At 37.0% G+C, this 22,387-nt stretch overlaps 1 protein-coding gene across 4 annotated transcripts in view; it reads left to right on the forward strand.

The window, feature by feature from the left end:
- The window catches only part of PTGER3 (prostaglandin E receptor 3), a 181,888-nt gene that overhangs the window by 32,324 nt on the left and 127,177 nt on the right, over positions 1–22,387 (forward strand). For all 4 annotated transcript variants that reach the window (XM_032155593.2, XM_032155594.2, XM_032155588.2 and 1 more), the window contains exon 2: positions 3,381–3,560. In XM_032155593.2, coding sequence (XP_032011484.1) covers positions 3,381–3,560 — 180 coding nt within the window. The remainder of the gene's footprint in view (positions 1–3,380; positions 3,561–22,387) is intronic.

Raw genomic sequence — 22,387 nt, forward strand, 5'->3', positions numbered from 1 at the left:
TGAGACCAGTCATTATCAGCTTAGTGGAAAAAGACACAGAAGATGGGGAATTAAAAGAATCAAATATTTACTTACTTCAAGCTAATAGAGCCAATTACATCTTTTATCTCATAATAGTAGTCCATTTTGCCAACAAGAGTAGAAAATACTCAAACCTGATGGTTAAGTATCCTTTTTCCCAAAGAAAATCGATTTCAGATAGGCCAATACTTTGTTCAATTGCTTGCAGTCAAGTTCAGTAACCTTGGAGCTGAGTTCCTATGTGTTGACCTTATGTCCACTTTAAATCTTAGAGACCCACCTTTTCTTCCCCTATATGTCCAAGTTTTTGAGGCACATGTGGATGCCTGCTAGTATTGTCTATCTGTCTATCTACTACAAATATGAGGTTATATCACACACACACACACGATTGTAGGCCTTCAGAGGCCAGTGGTTTGGAATAATCAGGAAAGACTGAGATAGTCCTGAAAGACATGGAAGTCTCAGAAGTAGAAATGGCGAGGATTAAAAGTGATCCAGGGGTAGAAAACAGAAAGAATAAAGGCCAATAGGGAGGAAAGAATAAAAGGATGTTCTAGACCAATGGACTATAGCTAGAGTTTGGAGTCTGTGTAGGCAATAAGTGGGAGACAAAACTGGAAAGAATAGTTTGGACAGTATTGTAGAGGGCTTTGAATACCAGAGTTAAATTTCTGTTCGATGGACAGTGGGAAGACATTGATGATTTTCTGGTTGGAGAGGATTTGATCACAGCTGGGACTGGAAGCTGCACCTGTGATGGGCGGATGTCTGCATGCACTGTCTTAGTCTGCTTGGGCTGCCATAACAAAGCTGTAAACTTGATGACTTAAACAGCAGACTTATTTCTCACCGTTCAGGAAGCTGAAGATTCTGAGATCAAGGTGCCCCCAGATTCAGTTTCCGTGAAGGCCCTTTTCCTGGCTTGTAGACTGCTGTCTTCTTGCTGTGCCCCACATGGCCGAAGGAGAGACCTGTGGGTTCTTCTCCCTCTTCTTATAAGGATAATAATCCCGTTATAGGGGCTCCACCCTCATAACCTCTTCTAAACCGAATTACCTCCCAAAGGCCTCACCTCCTAATACCATCACGTAAAGGGTTGGAGCTCCCACATGTAAATTGAAGGGAGGCACAAACATTCAGTCCGTACGTGTACCATCTGGGTGTCTGTTATTACCGTAATTCAAACGAGAGGAAGATCTGAACAAGGATGAGAGTGAAGCAAGAGCAAAAGGCATTGCAGAGGATGAGGAAAAGAAGAGTTCACAGACTCTGCAATGTTGAGCCAGGGTGAGTGTAACAAAGTGCCATCATTGGAACTGTGGTTAAGTGGTTAGGGATATTTTGGATGCTCAGGGATGTTGAATTCAATTTAAGTTACGTGACCTGAGGGCAGAACATACAGATAAGTGTAAGCCCCAAGAGAGAGAGATTAGGTTCAATAGAAATGTACTGTGAGCAAAAAAAAAAAAACCACAAGCCACATATAATTTAAAGATTTCTAGTAGCTGCATTTTTAAAAAGTCAAAAGAAACAAGTGACATTAATTTGAATAATATATGTTTATTTAACACAATATATAGAAATATTATTATTCCATTATGGAATCAACATATTCTAACATTTCGATGTGCTTTGGCTACATGTCAACTACTCAATAGCTGTACAGGTCTAGAATGGGAAATTAGGAGCCAGTTACGAAGTCAGCTCATTTCTTTGCTTGGGATTGTGAACCCATGTTTCAGTTGTTCCTGCTTTTTTTGCTATTATGAACAATGCTGTTATGAAACAGTCATATATACAACTCTTGGTGCAGGAATTCTGGACAGTATATTCCTAGGAGTTGTATCGCTGGGAAATAGCAGGTGAAATAGTGCCAATTTGTTTTCTTTTTTTGTCTTTTTTTTTTTTTTTTGAGACGGAGTTTTGCTCTTGTTGCCCAGGCTGGAGTGCAATGGCACGATCCTGGCTCACTGCAACCTCCACCTCCCGGGTTCAAGCGATACTCCTGCCTCAGCCTCCCGAGTAGCTGGGATTACAGACACGTGCCACGATGCCCGGCTAATTTTGTATTTTTAGTAGAGATGGGGTTTCTCCGAGTTGGTCAGGCTGGTCTCAAACTCCCGACCTCAGGTGATGCACCTGCCTTGGCCTCCCAAAGTCTTGGGATTACAGGCGTGAGCCACTGTGCCCGGCATGCCAGTTTGTTTTCTAGGTTGTTCCAGTTTACACACCCACTAATAGTGTGTAAAAGAGTCCTCATCTTAGTCCACATCCTCAGGAACAGTATAGTCACATTTCTTCATTTTGATCAATCTAGACAGTGTAAAATGGCTTTGCATTTTGTTGTAATTTGAATGTTTTCTGATGATTAATAATTTTGAACATTTTTCATATGCATAAGAACATCTTTTTCATTCAAATATAAATGCATATTATATAACTCATATACTGTCATTTATGTGTTGTATAATATATTCATTCAAATATAAAAATTTGTTCTCTCATAAATACATATAACCCATTTACTGTCATTTATATGTTGTATAATATATTCCTTCAAATATAAAAATTTGTTCTCTCACAAATACTTATTGAACATCTGCTATCTGCTACATATTGATCTAGGCACTTGGGGAAAAAATAGTCCCAAATTCCTGCTATCATGGAGTTTACATTGTAGTGTATATTGGGTGGGGGCAAAGAAAAGTAAAATACTGTACATCATATGGTATTAGTCTAGCTCATCCATTTCACCTCATTAAATCTTGGGTTCTGCAAATGTAAGAAGCAAGTGGTAATACTACCTGTCTTATGCTGTTTATTAAATGCATATGAAGAACTTGGCACCATGTCTGCTAAATAGTAAGGATTCTGAAAATGCTAGTGGCAATAATAATAATAATAATAATAATATTTTCTCCTTTCTTGCTTCTACTTTTTCTGCAGTAATTTTTTTAATTAGAACTACTGGAAATTTAAGATTTAAGATGTTTTTGTTATCGTTGAAGTGTTGGCTCTCATTTGGGTGAACTTGTGGTGTTTTCTGCAACAAGACATGACTTTGGCTCATTTTGAGATGTGTTATTTTCAAGCTTCTTAAATTCCAAGACCAAGAGCCTGAAGACATGCATGTTTTGAAAAGCTACATCATGTGAAATAGCCACAAATGTGGGAAAATACCTAGGAATGTCTTGTATAATTCAGGACTGTGTTATCCGAGTATAAATGTTGGTTGAATTAATCATTTCAATCCAACAACCAATTTATTGAAAGCCGACTATGTGCAAAGTACAGTGTAGAGGAGATGCATATGGCCTTACTAATCTTCGAAACAATTATTTGTCCCCCTTTCTTAGATAATGATGTTGAAAATGATCTTCAATCAGACATCAGTTGAGCACTGCAAGACACACACGGAGAAGCAGAAAGAATGCAACTTCTTCTTAATAGCTGTTCGCCTGGCTTCACTGAACCAGATCTTGGATCCTTGGGTTTACCTGCTGTTAAGAAAGATCCTTCTTCGAAAGTTTTGCCAGGTAGCAAATGCTGTCTCCAGCTGCTCTAATGATGGACAGAAAGGGCAGCCTAACTCATTATCTAATGAAATAATACAGACAGAAGCATGAAAGAAAACACTTAACTTGCATGTGCACAGCTTTTGGTAACAAGTATCGCTAAACCTTACTGTGAATTTAGGCATCTCCGGCATGCCACTGTTTATGCATTGAAGTGGAATTTTTGGTATAAAGCTAAATGGTCTTAGAAGCATAGAAAATCCCTATGTGCCAAAAGTAGTGAAACACAAACAAAGGAAAATATATTAATAACAGTCTAGTGTTTTTGTTGAGTCTGCCATTTGTAGCTGAATATGTGATTAATTATGTGATGAAAACATTTTTTATAAATGATCTTGGTCTATTGGGGAGCAGGGATACTTAATATTCCAGTACACTGAATACATGAGGAATTTAACCACATATATCATTGAAGACAAGGGATAGCAGTTTGTTTTTATTCAAAGACATTGCTGTGTTCTCTTTCATTGCCTCTCTCGCTTTCTGTCACTTTTTTCCTCATTACATTAAAAAATGTTTGATTACAGTTAAAAAATGTATAATGTATTTACAATATTCATCGATACTGTTATTCAAATATTGCTCAATATAGCAAATTAGCTCCTAACCTAACAAAGTTTAAGTTTAGTTGGATTGATAATTAGGTTTACTCTTTATCTGAATAAGAACCAATTCCATTTGTTTGAAATATGGAGTTTGTGACTACCCAAATTGCTAATTATTCTTTCTTTTGAATATATTTTACATTTCTACGAGCCTAAGGAAGATTCATGAAACTGACCTATGAGGGTTGTGAAGTGGTTTTTCAGAATGCTATGTAAGGACCGATTGAAGCACTAACTATAGGTACTCTGAATATATATTTCCCTTGATTTTTCACCAAAAGTGTTCCCCAGTCTTTGACTCTTTAAATTCCAATACTGATTCCAAAACAAATAAATATTTTGAAGATTCAGTGAATACTTTCCATATTTTGGCTTATTTATATAAGAAAATTAATAACATTGACCATTCACAGCTCTTCTGCCTGCTCCTCAAAGTGGCTCTATCTAAATATTTATTAGTAAAAAGTTTTTCCTACAGTCTACATGAATACAAACCCCAATAGCTAAGCTTGACGTATTTGTGTACAACTAGATCACCACATTAAGTTTTGGGAATTGCACTTCTTAAAAATATCTCCCCACCAAACATAGTAATCCTGTAGTTACGCCAGCACAAAGCTTGTCATATTCTTTGGTGCATTCATTTTGTAAACCCATTAACTTTTTATTGTGAAGATTTTCATTTGCAGTTTCTTGCACTGCTTTTCTAGTTTTTTAAAAGCTTGAGATTTATTTATACTTCTTGTAGTAACTGCGTATTTGTGTGTGTGTGTGTGTAGTGGTCATTTGGTAAAGAACTAATTTCGATAGGTACAATATGTCTATCAGATTGATATATACACCAGCCTATGTCAATCAGGACTAATCATTTTAAATGACCATGTCAAATTGAATTTGGAGACAAAATCTGCTGAGAGTGCTTATGTAATTAATGATGGTTCTACTAATCTAAATTTTGGAAAAGGTGATAAATAGACTCTACTAAAATCTCTCTATGCCATAGAATTGGATTATCCCGTAGGTCACCTCATTGGGTATAAGACAAAACTACCTACTTTTTTTCAAAAGTGCACTTAAATCACATAATAAAGAGGCGTTACCTCTTGGGTGGTCCTGTGACCCTAAGTTCTAGTCAGATAGACACAGAGGCAATGTGAATTTGAGTGGCATGAGCATGATTAGGTTATTCCTTCCAGCATCTGGTATAGCACCTGGAATATAGAAATTGTCCAATAAATATTTGTTCAGTGAATCAATGAGCAGAAGTTTGCCAGGACAGTACACGTTGGCAAGGCACATACCATATGATTGAAGTGCTTCATGCCATTACAGTCCATCAGGCTGATAAAGTGAATTATTTCTGCTTATTTAATTACAGAAATATGAATTTATCTTCAAGGACGTAGTGTCATACTGCTGTACAACAAAGTGCTTTCTTTATACTAATAATTTAGGAGACTGACACTTCCAAATGATAGTGGCCATTACTATCACAAGAACATCGCTTTTCATCAAACCACAAAAATATAGAAAGGCAAAAAGCCAGAAACTTATTCTTAACTGCAAAATAAATTCCTGCCCAGGGGATATATTTTAGGAGGGGATGAATGGCAGCTTTTGTGTTTTTTAACAAGCTTGAAAGGGAGGTGGAAAAGAAAGAAATTATGTAAATGGCATATGAGTTTTATTATCTAGGCATTCGTTAGTCCAGGGAAACCTGATAAGAAATGAAAATCCCAAATGATTTCAGCCTTTTCATGATGATTGAGGTTAGATTTCAGAGATGTACAGAGACTAGAGCATTGGTTAGAAAGAGGATATATGTAGTCACAACAGAAAGACATGTTTAAGTTTAATTTTATTGGCTTTCAAGTTCACTCGTGTATACTTAGTTTGCCCATACATATGTCTAATCAGGAAAGATGCATGTATAGATTATGACAGTTCCTGAATTCTGAAGTATTGATTAAAAGACAATTAAAGGCCAAGAAAACCATGGCGGAAGAAGTAAGCGAATGAAATGTAGAAATATATGTAAAATTAGCAAGTGTCAATTTTACCAAGTAGTGTTGATTTTCCAAACAATGAATTTATATACTATGCTGAGTCATAGGGGAGAATGATCACATGTTACTTAATGAGAGTAGTTTACTTTTCAAATAAAATAGGTATGATGAATGTCTTAAAAATATCTTGAAGTTGAAGAAACAAAAATGAGTTATCTCAATATTTACCAAATTAACCTAGTGCTGTATATATCCCAAGATATTTTAGGTAAACGTAAGTGTTTAATCATGCCAGATTTAAACTAGTCTGAAATATAGGGTATACATATATTTCTACTTATGTTTCTTTATTTTATGAAATATCTCTTGACCATGTTGCAGAAAATAATTGCAAAACCTCATGTAAGTTAACTATGAAAGATCCCGTGAGCACACTGGCATTGAATGACAGACAAACTAAAAACTGGCAAACAGTATTTTAATAAGGGGGTCACTCTGTGGCAGTATTCTAATATTGGATTTTCAAGTCGATTTGGCTTTTTATTTATTCAATGCTTTTTATAATTTTGTTCTTTTTGACTCCAAATTATTGGTCAGCTTTCAACCTTCTCCACATCAGCAATCACTTAATAGTTCTTTTGGTTGAGATCAACTCAGAAAAAGAAAATAGAAAACTTTTGTTCTTTGAAATTTTAGACATGCGTAATATCTATTTATTTTCATAATTTAACCCCAAAAGCTTCTCCTGCAATACACAGGATTCTAGGAGCTGAATGACATAGGGAGACTACAGAATATTTATTATTACAAACACATAAAAAGCCTAATTTGAAGAATTAAAATTTCTATTTTTATCTATATAACAAGTACAAACCATCAACAATGACAAATTTTCACAGCTGCTTGTTTATTGCTTGTTTTATATGTTTACATATCTCAAAATCTGTTAAAACTGAGGTCTAAAAAATGTGCAGAATTGTGCAACTGTGGCTTAGTCCGTAAGACTTTTCTGAGTTGCAATAAAGTGCTGACACAAAGTGACAGATGTCTGTGACGTTTCATGACATAGGTTATGATTGAGCCAATTTACAAAGTTTAATAACCAACCTAAACTCACATACATATTTGTTAAGAAGCTGACATCAGTTCAGCATTGTAAGGAAGCTAACTAGGTGGCAATGATGATAAAAGAATTAGGGAAAATATTATATTTGATATATTCTCTGTTTTATAATTCCTAAAATGAAGATTCTATTTAAGGGTTATAATTTATATAAGTTTAGTCATATACCATTACATTATGATACCATGAGCCGAGTGCATTATGATTCTCTAGAAATACAATTCAATCAGATATGTATCATATTCATTTCTATGTCACACATTTTCTTTACTGAGAATAAAAATTATCTTATTTTCAGAAGTTTTATATCAATCAGTTTCATGTAATAAGCAACCCAGCTATCTACTAGATTACATATTTCTTCATTTGAAACTACACTGTTTTCTCCGAGTCCCCTTGACTCTGCTGTGCTTATCCATTCTTTCACAGAAAGAAAGTAACAGACACAATTCCTGTTGGTGAGGCTGGGATTGTTTTTAAGAGGAGAGATAATAACTTCATTTTTTTTACATGTACCCTAAAACTTAAAGTATAATAAAAAAACTTCATATTTTTAAAGTGCCAGTAGCCTAATATGTGAAACAGATCAGAATCTGTTGTGTAGTAAGTCTGCTTTGTTGAAGAATTTATTATGGGAGTAAAGATAAGAAGGAAAGAGATCACCATGAGAAACAAGTCAGCCTTTTCATGCTTTTTTGAGCATTTTGGAGATGATTCTACTTCTCAAGTTATTAACATTCGTGCATCTCTTCAATACTATTGTTAAATGCTTTAGAATTAGAATATTTTGATCCTTTAATAAAGTAAGCCAACATCTAGGCAAAAACAGCCAATCATTAAACTTTAATAGTAATTCAAATATAGATTTCTCATACAGTTTTCCACGTCTGTAGAAATCAAAGTTGTAATGTTGAGCAGAGGGAAATGCATATGATTTGCTAATGCACTTCCATGTTGTACTTTTGAAAGGATACTCATGTGGGTAGGGCAGAGAACATAGAAAAAGATATGATGGAAAACCTGTCCATTTTCTACCTGTTATCCTTCATCATTTTGCGCCAGGCCCTGTAAGCAAAGAGAGAAAGGGACTGACTGCATTTATCTTTGAACACTTGAGCATCAGTAGTACTACTGAGTGGCCAGGGGTCTTGTCTGTCAAAGCAGATGATAAGTTCATTTGCTTTGCTTATTGACTGCTGAACTCCCTTCCCAACTCTTCCTTGAAAGAGAAAAAAATACTTTGCCTTCTTGCTCTCCTTATCAAATGTTTCTGTACAAATAGTATGAGCCTGTTTAAGCAAACCAATTAAAATAGGCACCGATTCTTTCGATCTGTTTGTAACAAATGAATGTAAGTACTATTTACATGGTATGCCTAGGAGGAGCTGAAATCATTGGCACTTTAATCCGTGTTGTAAAGATCAGTATGGAAAGCGTAGTGTTCTTCACCTCTCCTCCTCAGCATCCATCTCTATATACTTGATTAAATGGAAAAGTCTCTTTTATCACCTCTATGTAAAGTTTTATGGGTAGTTATCGTCAGTGTATTTAAATATATCTTCTAGTATGTTTTAAAGGCTGGTCTTCAATACTGTGGAGACAAAAAATAAAAGAGCGTATGAAAAGTACATTAGACTTTTGCTGGCATTCAAGTCATGGCTAGGCTGTGTATTTAATAAATGTGTGTTATTTATGTCGTGTTTGTCAACGGAAAATAAAGTTGAATGTTCTGAAATGTCCCTGTGTTTTCTTCCTGATGTCAACTCATGTCAGGAATACTTTACCTATAACTATGTTAAGTATTTTGCTGAAATCCCATTTGATGTGCTTTGGCAAGTGATAGCACAATGTAATGCAACATCCCTATGCTATCTGGAAAAATTAGATCATTTTGTTTTATATTCCATAATCATGTACATAACAAATTATTGTTGATTTAATATAAATATGAGAGTTGCTCTTTTCTCATTTTCGACATGATGTTTCTTTGTTTTATAATCTCCAGATTATTGTTCTTAACACAAGGTGCATTTATAAATTATTCTAAGCTTAGTTATTCCCCTTTCTTGTGGATTTTGGTGTAATCTACAGGCAGCCAAAATAAGAATTGCCCTTGCTCATAGTACAACCCTTTAATTGACCTGTGCCTGAGTATTGATGTGAGCTGAGTATTGGTGGTTATGAATACTGGGCTCCCCAGCTATTTGTTCATGTACTTATTGAGGTCACTATTGGTCTTCCTTCTTCAATGAAGGGAGAAGCTCTGTCGAATGTAGACTGCAAAGTCAAGCTCATTAAAAGTATCCCTCTTTCTTCCTGAGAAAAGGTATCCAAGGAGAATTCTGTCCCTGGTTCCTCCCATGTGGGGGTTCTAGGCCTAGGACCAGATCTTATTGTCTCTACAATCTTGATTCTTTAGTATTTCAGGATAGGCAGAGATTTGTTAAAGTACACAAAAATCATAGCTGGATAAGAGAGAGAACAGAAATAAGTTCTAGTGTTCTATACTCCTGTAGGATGACTACAGTTAATGCTAATATACAGGTACAAATAGCTAGAAGGAGGCTATTGAATGTTCCCAACACAAAGAAATGATAAATGTTTGAGATGATGTTGATGTGCTAATTACCCTCATCTGATCAGTATACATTATATGTATCGAAACATCGCTCTGTACCCTGTGAATATGTACAATTATTATTATTAAAATAAATACATAAATAAAATTTAAAAGTCATTATGACTACTATGGCTATGGCTCACCCGAAATTTCCACCATCATGCTGGTAAGCCTACAGGCCATGGGGTGAGACATTCCCCAGTTTCATGACCTCAGAGGGCATGGGGCCAAATGTTCTTGGGGCCAGTGTGCTTGCTAGTACTAGCCTTGAGTAAATCCATTCTGGATGGATGTTTGTCATGGAGAATTTAAGTCACTTCTCTAGGCTTGCTCTTTCCTTCAACATATATTTATTGCATACCTATTATATGCCAAGCTCTGGTAGATACTAAGACCCAAGAATTAATAAAAACAGCAAGCTCTCAATGAATTTATAACCTGGTAGGGGAACAGGAAATAATCAGAGCTGCAATTAGAGTGTGCACATGGTATCATGAGAATACATGGAAACGTGATGCTAACCTGGGAAGTATTCCTGTAGAAGGTGACATTTAGTCCTCATTTTGGGGAAAGGAATAGGTGTTAATCTGTAAAGGAAGGACATCGTAGGATATTTTTTCACTTCACTCTGTCCAAAGCATTACAGTTTCCAAATCTGTCAAATGGACTAAACTTTAGTGGCCCTGTGGGTAGTGTGGCTCTACATAGAACCTATCTATATAACCTCTCAGGGTCATCAAAATGGCATGGCTTTAGGGCAGGGTTTCTCAACCTTGGCACTATTGACACATGGGACAGGTAATTCTTTGTCGTGAGGGCTGTCCTATGCATTGTAGGTTATTTCCCAATGTCCCTGACTTCTACCCATGAGATGCCAGCAATACCTTTCTAGCGTGACAATCAAAAATATTCACAGACATTGCCAAATGTACTATGGGGGACATAATTGCCCTCAGTTGGAACCACTGCTTAAAAGCAAGGGCCAGGGCCACTAAACAGGTGCTATGTACCCAAGGGTTTGAGGGGTGAGGCCATCTGTGGGGCCTTGGTCCACATGGGCACTGTTCTGGCATTTCCTGAAGCAGCAGGTACTAGAATGCCGGTTTGTGTCTGACTGCACAAGAATGTGGTGCTGCCACTACAGCAATGCCTGGATCACCACAGGCCCTGATCGGCTTCCATAATCGCATAAACCTATTCACAGATGATTAGGCACAATTACTTAGAAAGTATCATCTTTCTATTGATGCCTCCAATCTCTGTTCTCTTTTGGATAAAAGGACTTAGGGTTTGTATGTCTCTCAAAGTGATACCTAAAGTGAGTCCTTGTCTCCAAAGACCTTTAAAAAATCTGTTATAATTCTACATCTTTAAGTACACATTTCCAGACAATTCTCTCAGAAGGAGAAAACTAATTTATCAAACTATTTCCTTAAATTACATGTTTGCATATTTAGTCTGTGTAACAAAGGTGCAGAAGCTTCATTTTATCTGAAAGATGATTTTTATCAAAGGACAATTATTGGGCAATGTCTCTTGACGAGCCTGTGCCTTTCTGAGTTCATGCCAGTCTTCAATTCCTCAGGTCTAGGGTTATTAGCATACATTTTGATAACAGAGTTCAAGTCATGATCTCTATAACTGACACTACTGAAACCTATTGTTTGTATAAAATGGGAAGATGGGTTTGCCTACCACACTGAAAATCAAAATCTCATTAAAAAAATACAGTTAGAATGAGGGAGCTAATCTGTTAACCATAAGTTTCTGAGGCCAAGGTACAAAAGACTATGGATAATCAGTGTTTATGCATCATATTCTTATGCAATTTTTAAAAAGAAGCCTTTGAATATAACACACAAGGTTGTTTGAATCTGATTTTGCAAAGAACATTGAGAGAAAATAATTCTGAAATCCACAATTGAGGCCGTTTTAAGTTATATTTAATTAAAAAGAACACTGGTTCTTAATCATTTTAGGATCAACGACCCTTCTGAGAAACTGATGATAGGTATGTGGTACTCCCACAAGAAGTGCAGAGGATTTTTGCACAGTGTCAGAAATTGTACAGACCTGCTGAAGTCTATCTATAGACCTCTTCAGCATTTATGCCTATAGGTTCAGAAATCCTTCTGTGAGAGTCTCTATGATTTAAGGAACCACAAAGCTTTCCATGTTTGGTTAGGAAGCTCAAACCTAAAACTGGAACTAAGTCAATGTAATTACTTCCTGGTGAATGCCAAAATTCCTTGACATCTAACTATATGTCCTTAATAGTAAATCAGTGTAATTGGAGGTAGAATTATTATAAGGAACTGCAATCATTTTTTTCTAAAAGTTGCTATCATGTGATGATAAGAAATAACACAATTTGATCTGAGAGCAGCAATATAGGTTACTCACCCCAAAACAGGTTGAAAAGTGAAAGACTCATTTAAAAAAAATATTGCAAGTTATCCAATGACGCATTTGCCTTACAATAAAGAGGTTGTTTTAGTTTTGCCTTGTGCTGGCCCAACAAGAGAGATTTATAGCGTAGCTATTTAAAAAATAAATAAAAAAAGTCATCTACCCACCTCCCTGGAAAAACGTAATCTCCTATGCACAAGCAAGCTACATAGTTAAAATGTAACTTTATGATACTAGGATATCTATGTAGACACATATCTATTTATACTTCTACAGGCACTAAATTTGTGCATTGCCATTCAGGGTGCAAGTGGCAGGGATGACCTTATTGATTGAAACTTTGAATAAGAAAGCAAGGCATATGCAGTCACAGGCCGTCTTAGAAATGTATAATTAATAATGATTTAAGCCAACCTTTAAAGCTATTAGTAGGATGTCTTACTGATGTTTATGGTTTGCATTTCTCTGGAGGGAAGAATGCAGAGCAATTAATGACATGTATTTTTGCATTTATCTTTCCTTATTAAAGAAGATGAAAATGGAATCTTAGAGCATTGAAGTATTTGTCAATCATAAACAGCTCTTTGATAGCAAAGCTTCCTACATTCTGGATGGATGTGCATGAATTGGACAGATACACAGTATGTGCGTGACATTATAAGTTGATTTTAACGAGTCAGCAGTGGTCCGTGAGTTGGAGTCTTCTTCGAAGATCCATGAAGAGCTGTTTTTAGAGGAAAAGCGATTGTCCTTTGTTAGTTTCAACATTTCTCGACCATTTAAATTTTTTGCCCAACATTTCTATTTTAAGAATTAAGGGGGCCGGGCGCGGTGGCTCACGCTTGTAATCCCAGCACTTTGGGAGGCCGAGGCGGGCGGATTACGAGGTCAGGAGATCGAGACCACGGTGAAACCCTGTCTCTACTAAAAATACAAAAAATTAGCCGGGCGCGGTGGCGGGCGCCTGTAGTCCCAGCTACTCGGAGAGGCTGAGGCAGGAGAATGGCGTGAACCTGGGAGGCGGAGCTTGCAGTGAGCCGAGATCGCACCACTGCACTCCAGCCTGGGGGACAGAGCGAGACTCCGTCTCAAAAAAAAAAAAAAAGAATTAAGGGGACAAAATGGGTTTTTACTTGAAATATTTTGGAGAAACAACATTGGCATATCACGAAGTGTAATCACTGCCTTAAATGTTGGGCAGCTCTAATCAGACATGCGTGACTCTTACCCTGTCCCAGATTTTCTCACACTGTGACCGTTTTGAATATCCCTGTGACTATTCATTCAGACTGAACTAATTCATTTATTTTAGCCATATGTAATTTAAAATATTTTAAAGTATATTTTAAATACAGTCATTTTACAAAAATGCTCTCTAAAGTTTTGTGTGTCGTAATGAAAGAGAAAGTGTTCTACATTGGACAAGGAGCCAGAACACCTTGGTCCAATTATTTGATTTGTTATTTACTGGTTATTTGCCCTTGACAATTCATTAAACCTCTCTGAATCAACTTGAATTGTCTTATCAGCGTAAGATTGTTACACATTAGATGAGATAATGAAAATACAGACACTTTTTTTTTTTTTTAAGAGATAGGGTCTTACTTTGTCTCAAAGGCTGGAGTGCCATGGTGTGTTCATAACTCATTGCAGCCTCAGCCTCCTGGGCTTAAGTGATCCTCCCACCTCAGCCTCCCCAGTGGCTGGGACTACAGCCATGCGACACCTCACTAGGCTTATTTTTTTTATTTTTTATTGTTTTTAGAAACAGATCTCACTGTGTTGCCCAGGCTGGTCTTAAACTCCTGGCCTCAAGCAATCCTCCTGTCTTAGCCTCCCAAAGTGCTGGGATTACAGGTATGAGGCTTTGCACCCAGTAGAGACACCTGAAAGTGCTATACAAGTGGTTAGTGTTACTTTGTTATATTCATTTCATTAATGGAACAATATTAGAAAATTAATTATGATTGTTCTCATCTCATGTTTACTATAGCCTTCCCAGTTTAGTATGGGGCAATCGCACATTCACCAGAACACACAGGTGACGTTAGAAAGCTGGTTCTTGTCACAGACAGGATGTGTGAACTTGGGAAAAATACACAGCTTCTTTTAGGCTTCGTACCTCATCTGTAAAATAAGGAGACGATATTTCTATGTGGTATCTTCTCACTGAAAAGCCGTGATTCTCCTTTCTCTCTGGCAATGTCATGAAGGTGGTCTTGTCAGCTAAACACAACAAGTTTTTTCTTCTGAGTCCTGGAAAACAGCTCACAGGAAACCTCTAGGAGACAAAAATAGCAAGACTCAAAAGTGTAGATTCTTTTTTTCTCCAAAAAGAAATTTCAGGTTCCCACTCTTTCTCCTGAATGAGATTGATTTCTTTTCTCAACCAAATTGCAAAATCCTTGAATACAGTTACCATGTTTTCCATTTGTTAAGATTTTCTGCCTCCTTTTGCTTTACTCTTCATCCTAACTACTAAATCCTATGCCTTTAGTTGTTAAATGATGGGTATTTATTTATTTACGGCTAAGGAACTCTTGTAACAAAGAGTAAGTTAAGTAGATTTTTATACACTTGTGCTTATTTGTGTGTGTGTGAAGGAGCAAGAGAGATATCTGTTATACCTCAAACGTGTATTTCTTTTCTTAAGTTTTTTCATAAATTTTTATTAAAATATTATGTGCAGCTCTTTAAAAAGTCAGATAGTGCTGAAAGGCTTATCAGGCATGAAACCCACAGTCCCCATTCTAACCCTACCCCTGTACCACCCGCTTTCCAGTGGTTACTCCTTTCAGCTTATTTTTTCAATGTTTTTTCTAGCATATGCCACCATAATTTTAAATAATATATTGTTATCTCACACTTAATCAACTTTATAGACATTATATGCTGATTTTCTATTTTGCTGGATTTAGCTCTCTCATCACCCATCCTCCCATTATAGTTATAACTGACTTTCATTAAATGAACATTCAATGTTTGCATTTTCATGATAATGAAAATATCCTTCACTGCTGAATCAGTAGTACTGTGATTATGTTTCTTTTCTTGAGTACATTTCTCTCTTTTTTTTTAGAGTTACGAACTCATCAAGTTTTGAATTTGCTTAAGTTTGCTTTGGGGACAATGGCTAAATCTTAACAGTCTTCCAAGTGCCCAGGCCTATCTGGTAATCTTTACCCACTTTGGGAGTCTAACATTTTTCTGGTTTTCTCTGCTATTTATCCTTTTGCCTCGTTTCTTTTTTTATTGATATCCCTTTGTCTAAATCCCATGTCTTCATCCTTCTTGAATTAGTCACTCATTTTGACCACATCTGCTTTAAAATGAGCTTCTTAATAGTAAAGGATGTTAAGTAACCAAACTCCTAGAAATGGAAAGAGAATGCTTTCCGGGACACATGAGCACTAACAACGTTTTAAAGAAATTTGAACTGGTGATAATGACCATAATGGCAGATACCATTTTATGAGCACCTACACTTTTTGTATGTTATCAAATTCTCGTGTCAATGACAGCAGGTAGGTGTTATCAGCACTTTCCAGATAAGGAAACTGGGGTTGGTGGAAGATAAGTCACTTGACCAAATACACAAGAGTTAATGAGAAATAAACCTGGGGTTCACACCTGATTTGGGGTTAGAATATAATTATTGTGTTATCCCTGAGCAAATAATTACTACTGTGATTAGTTTCAGAAACTTCCAGTTTATCTTCGAGGGTTTGTCTAAACCCCCATGGAAGAAAGGCTTTGACTCTATTACCAATGTCTGGACATTTTCAAACCACCAGAAATAGTTTTGGGGAGCAGTGGTGAGGCAGCTTTTCTAAGAGTGCTGATTAGATTAAGCAAACAAGATTCTCAGCAAAAAAGGTGAAGGTCCATATGTCCAATCTAGGCGTGTGCACATGACTGCAAACATTTAGACCCTTCCTTGTTTGATCCAGGACCACTTCTGCAGTGGAGAGACTATTGGTTTCCTGGCAGCAGATGGTTGTACAGAAAAACTGCACTTCTACTTCCACACAGGCCTGTGGTTTTTGCTAAAGCCAAGAGTTATCACAATTTGGGTTACTAAGGATACATCTCTTTTGGCCGTATTGACTTTTGTCTCTTTTTTTATTTTTCCTTTTACCCGTCCTCTCTGACTTGTAATTTGGGAGAATGCTTACTGAAAAGCAGAAGGTACTTGTGCTTCCTAGTTACAGAGGAACTCCTAAGAGATTGTAGAAAATTCAGGACCTAGGGCAGACTGTTTGTCATCAGTGAAACTATTCTGATTATCATCTCTCCCTGCTTAATTCCGAAATTTGCTTTAGCTTCTTCTGGGAAAATACAACGCAGTTTGAGTGGAGCACATTTCGTCTTTCAGAAAGAAAAATTCTTGCCCCCTGTTTCTGAGTTTTCCATCCCTTTCTGCTAACAGGTGAAATCTATTTGATGCATTTGATATTTTATTCATTCACCAGTTTTCTCTTCAACTGACTGCTCTCTGATTTCCACAGAACTGATCAGACTGATTAGAACTGTGCAAAACATTTTGTTCAAGGAAACAAAATCTCAGTGTCTCCAAACTCTAATTCTATTATTGTCACTAAATGAATTCAGAACTCAACCTATCCATAGATATATGAAGTTGAAAAATTTGTACATCTTGATGTTTATCTTTAGTCTCATTTTGTACATTGTCTTTTGAATATTTCAATGTAAGTGTGACAATAGTCAACAGTTCTCAGGCATCTCTGGGGTCAATTGACATTTATTTGAATGAATTCAACCCGAGTAGCTGGAACTACAGGTGCCCACCACCACGCCTGGCTAATTTTTTGTTTTTTAGTAGAGAAGGGGGTTTCATCGTGTTAGCCAGGATGGTCTCGATCTTCTGACCTCATGATCCACCCACCTCAGCCTCCCAAAGTGCAGGGATTACAGGCGTGAGTCACCGCGCCCAGCCACATGCCAGGTTTTAAATATGGTACTTATCCTCCATCATCATAATAAGCACCATCGTTGTTTCCTGTGCAAAATTTTCATAGATGTATCGAGATTCAAGCAGAACAACAGTTTATTTCTGAGTGCCTCAGTTCATCTCTAGCTGTAAAGTCACAAACAGAACTACCAGAGAATTTCCAGACTGTGATGTATTTGAGAAATACACAATTAAAAAGGGCATTAAATCAATTTGAATTAGGATGGAAGTGATTCTTTTCCTCTTAGTACTTGGATTCACAGCAGTAACAACTTGGTCCTTAGTGGAGCTGTTACTTCCCAAGTGATGACTGTGTCTCCAAGTAGATTTTGACCACCGATTAAATGAATGATTTGTTGATTTATTTAATCATATACACATTTTTAATGAGCTTCTATCATGTGGGTCTAGGTTGTGGGGACACTGAGGTTTATCACTTGCAGATTTCAGATTTCAGATTCTCTTATTCTTCAAAGTGAAGTCTCAGTTTTCACTGATTGCATTTAGGACTTAAATATCTTTCCCAAAGTGTAAATAGCTCTACATTTTCTTTCATTATAATTAGAATATATATTCATGTATAAAATTTACGCAATACAGGAAAGCACGAAGACCAAAGAAAAATTCCCTATACTTCACCACTCAAACTTAATCATTGTTATGGTTTTGATTAATATTCTTTCAAATATTTGTCTTTGTAAATTTCCCTTCAAACCTGACTGCATCTAAGAACCATGATAAGATTCTCTCAAATGCATGAAGGAGTGTCACATTAAATAGGGATTTATTTCATATGCCCTGAAGGCTGGACTAAGAAGCTACAGAGAGAAAGAGTCTGACTTAATCTAGAAAGGTGGTAAACCACTGTGCCCTAAGGTGGCAGGGCTGGCCTTAGGCAATAATGAGTTTCCTGTCACTTCAAATATTCAAGAAAATACCAAAAAACCACTAGGGAGTTTGCTGTAGTTGGATGGAATACAAATATCTTCTTTAAGCCTTCTTCCAACTCACGATTTTATGATTCTGTGTCTCAAAATAGTCACACTATGGCTACCATATTGGAATTGGTGTAAAAGAGAAAGATTTGTCTGAATATAGCTGCTGAGCTTAGTGTTCTGCTTTCAACCTCTTCAGATGTGGCTTATATTCTGCTTTATGTGTCAATAAATGCATTGTTGTTGACCCTAATCTCAAGGCTAGAATTTCAAGATTTCTATGTTCACCTTATCTTTTTACAACTTTTTTTGGAAAACTTGACTCATAAAAAACAGCAAAAATGTTATTTAAAAAAGAGCTACAGCAATTACTTTCCAATAATTAAATCAGAATATCTGGTGGCCATTAATAACAATTACAATTGGATTATTGGATTGACTTCATTCAATATGAAAGTCTGCCAACAATATGAATTTGGTCAAACTCTGCTTATTATCTATTCTGACCATTTTTTGCTATGTGTAAAATATACATATATTTCAGAAAAATAAATCTATCATGAATAACAATCACCAAATTTTTGTACAATATTAGCCAACCTGTTATGTATATATTTTTAAGTTTCATAACCAAGAGAAGAGACGTATACTTTATTTATTTACTTATTTTTATTTTTTGGGAGACAGAGTCTCCCTCTGTCACCCAGGCTGGAGTGCAGTAGTGCAATCTCTGCTCACTGCACCCTTCACCTCCCAGGTTCAAGCTATTCTCCTGCCTCGGCCTCCCAAGTAGCTGGGATTACAGGCATGCACCACCACACTCAGCTAATTTTTGTGTTTTTAGTAGAGACGGGGTTTCATCATGTTTGCCAGTCTGGACTCGAACTCCCAACCTCAATTGATCTGCCCTCCTTGGCTTCCCAAAGTGCTGGGATTACAGGCATGAGCCACCACGCCCAGCCGAGAAATATACTTTAAAACATAGAAACAGGCCACGCACGGTGGCTCATGCCTGTTATCCCAGCACTTTGGGAGGCCGATGCGGGCGGATCACGCGGTCTGGAGATCCAGACCACCCTGGCTAACATGGTGAAACCCCATCTCTACTAAAAATACAAAAAAATTAGCCGGGCGTCGTGGCGGGCGCCTGCAGTCTCAGCTAGTCCCAGCTACTCTGGAGGTTGAGGCAGGAGACTGGCATGCACCCAGGAGGCGGAGCTTGCAGTGAGCCGCGCCACGGCACTCCAGCCTGGGTGACAGAGCGAGACTTTCTCAAAAAACAACAAACAAACAAACAAACAAACAAACAAAAAACAAACATAGAAACAAATGATTCAGTAAATGTTTAGGGAAGACTTTAAAGTTTAAAATAATTATAAGGAACCAATACCATTACATAAACAGGGATTTTTTTTTTATCTTTTTTAAGTCAACAATAAAATTATTCTTAAAGACATTATTTTGATTATTTTGTCTCAGAGAGTAGGATAGAATGGGTAATTGTTTTTTAGGTAAGTCAAGCCTAATTACTACTTACCTATTCAACCTGACTCTTAACAGGTTTGGAAATAGTTACATCTCTTTTAAAGCACAAAACCAGACACTCACATCTTTGTTGGAAATGCTGAAATTTCTGGCATCGTTAATTGCTCCCTGAAGATAGCATTTCAGTGTGCCACTGCAAACTGCAAGGTTTATAGTATCATCAATAAGGAAGGCAATGAGTAGCCTTATGGAAGGGATTTGGGGATTTAAAGACATAAATTTGAAGTATGGTTCTTGACTTCCCAGCTGTGTGACTGAGTGGGTTTTAATCTCTTTCAGCCTCTGTTTACTCATCTATAAACTGAAGATAACGACACCTGTTTCACAAGATAGCAAGGAAATGAGATAATATGTATATATAAAGCCCAGTAGGAACTCAATCATTTATAGACAATATTAACATCAAATAACACTAATTTCCTTTCCAGAAATATATTTAGGAGTTATATTAATTGAATAGTGATAACAATAAAATAATATTAATAGTCAACACTTATAAAAGTATTTTATACTTTCTAAGGCATTTTAGCATCTGTAGTTTTATTTGATCAAATTTTTAGTTAGCTAGGGAGTATTGTTATTATCCTATTTTATAAATAAATTAAGATTAAGACATACATCAAAACATCACGTTATTACTATAATTTTTACTTGCCAATTAAAATAATTCTAAAATCTTTTTAAAGAAGGACTAAGACTAGGTGTAGTATTTGGAGGCTAGAGTGAAACTTCAGCTCAAATATCACTTCTACACTTGCTTTAGAGTGAGTTTCTTACTCCTTCTAAGCTTCAGTTTTCTCATTTGAATAATGGAGATAGTAGAGTGTCCTCGACTATCTATTTCAAGAGCAGAGACTTAGAGGGCCCTTTACTATTTCCCCAGTGTCCACTGTACAAAGCCCAAAAGCTTTAACTTGTTCAAAGCTCTCAGTAAACCAATCCCAATCTACCATTCCATTTTTTTTCTGGCAACACTGATACCAGCCTTTTTTTGAATCCTCTCCCCAAACACATTATACACATTCACAATTCTGTTTCTAGTGTTTACTTTGCTTAAATGTTCATTTCAATGAAGAAAATTCTGCTCATTCATTAAAGCCCAGCTCAAATGACACCTACCCTAAGAATTGTTTCCTTATGCCCTATTCAGAATTACTGATTCCCTCCTTTGTACATTCATAAGCACCTCATTTATGCCTTGGTGATTATTTCTCGCTGCTCTACTTGTATTACAGTGAGCTGTGCATGCTTCTAGCTCCCCCACTGGATGGTTACCTTCTTGAATGAAAGACACTTCATTTTAATCTTAGTGTCCCAGCCCCTCCCACTTCCTCTCCTCCCCAGACCTTCAGCTTCCAAGAATGAGAAGGCTTTGAAGTACAGATACACAGTAGGCATACAAATATTTATTAAATTGGTTTTAATGACCAAACAAAATAGTACAAATCAAAAAAATACAATGATGCCCCAGAAGAGGTTTTAATTTATAAAAATTAAGGGTCAGCTGGTCACAGTGGCTCATGCCTGTATTCCCAGCACTTTAGGAGGCCAAGGGGGGTGGATCGCAAGGTCAGGAGATCGAGAATATGTTGGCCAACATGGGGAAACCCTGTCTCTACTAAAAATACAAAAATCACCCAGGCGTGGTGGTGTGCACTTGTACTCCCAGCTACTCTGGAGGCTGAGGCAGGAGGATCACTTGAACCTGGGAGGCAGAGGTTGCAGTGGGCCAAGATCACACCACTGCACTCCAGCCTGGGTGACAAGAGTGAAACTCTGTCTCAAAAAAAAAAAAAAAGAAATTAAGGTTTACACACTTACCACATTGATAGATACAGCATGCACTACATGTTTCTGTAAATAGTTAACTATAATTAGGGACTGAAATTAGAGATAATGGCATCCAAACTTTTGGCAGGCTTGCTATTCAGAGTGCCTCTTTTTCCATCCCAGTAACGGTCCCTTGGTGTCACCATTGGAGAGAATACTAAATTGAATAAACTACTAGTCTTAGGGGGTACAACACTTCTTACGTTCTTATATTAAGTTTCTGAGGTGATGTGAAGGGAAGACAGTTTTTGATTAATTCAGATGTCTGCAATGGCCCTAGCTGGAGAATGGCCAGGCTGAGAGGCGAGCAGCCAGGCTAGAAGAGAGCAGGGCAACTGTGGCTGGCAGAGCAGAGCAGAGCAGGCTTCGGCCGCAGGGTCTAAACCCACATCCTTGCTCCCAGCCCTTTTGGTAACACAGCTATGAAGTCAGAGGCTGATAAAGAGTGAGAAAACACTTTCCTTCCAAGAACAAGAGCCTTTCAAGAAAACTTCTGACCACCTCCTTTTGAGGCGCAAGGAAGTTGAACAGGATTTTCATCTGTTCACATTTAGAAATTCTTTTTGCTTCCTGCCATGTGTTCATATCACTAGGCTGCAGTTTTGCCATCAATTCTTCTTATTGTTCACTGAATCCCTTATTCCTTCACTCATTCAGTTTGCATTCAGCTTCTAATTTCTGCTTATTACTATACTTAACCACAGTGGGGATGCAAATGCCCTTGAGGAGCAAAGAATGCAAGT

The sequence above is a fragment of the Hylobates moloch genome, unplaced genomic scaffold (genome assembly GCF_009828535.3).
Source record: "Hylobates moloch isolate HMO894 unplaced genomic scaffold, HMol_V3 SCAFFOLD_5, whole genome shotgun sequence".
Lineage (NCBI taxonomy): Eukaryota > Metazoa > Chordata > Mammalia > Primates > Hylobatidae > Hylobates > Hylobates moloch.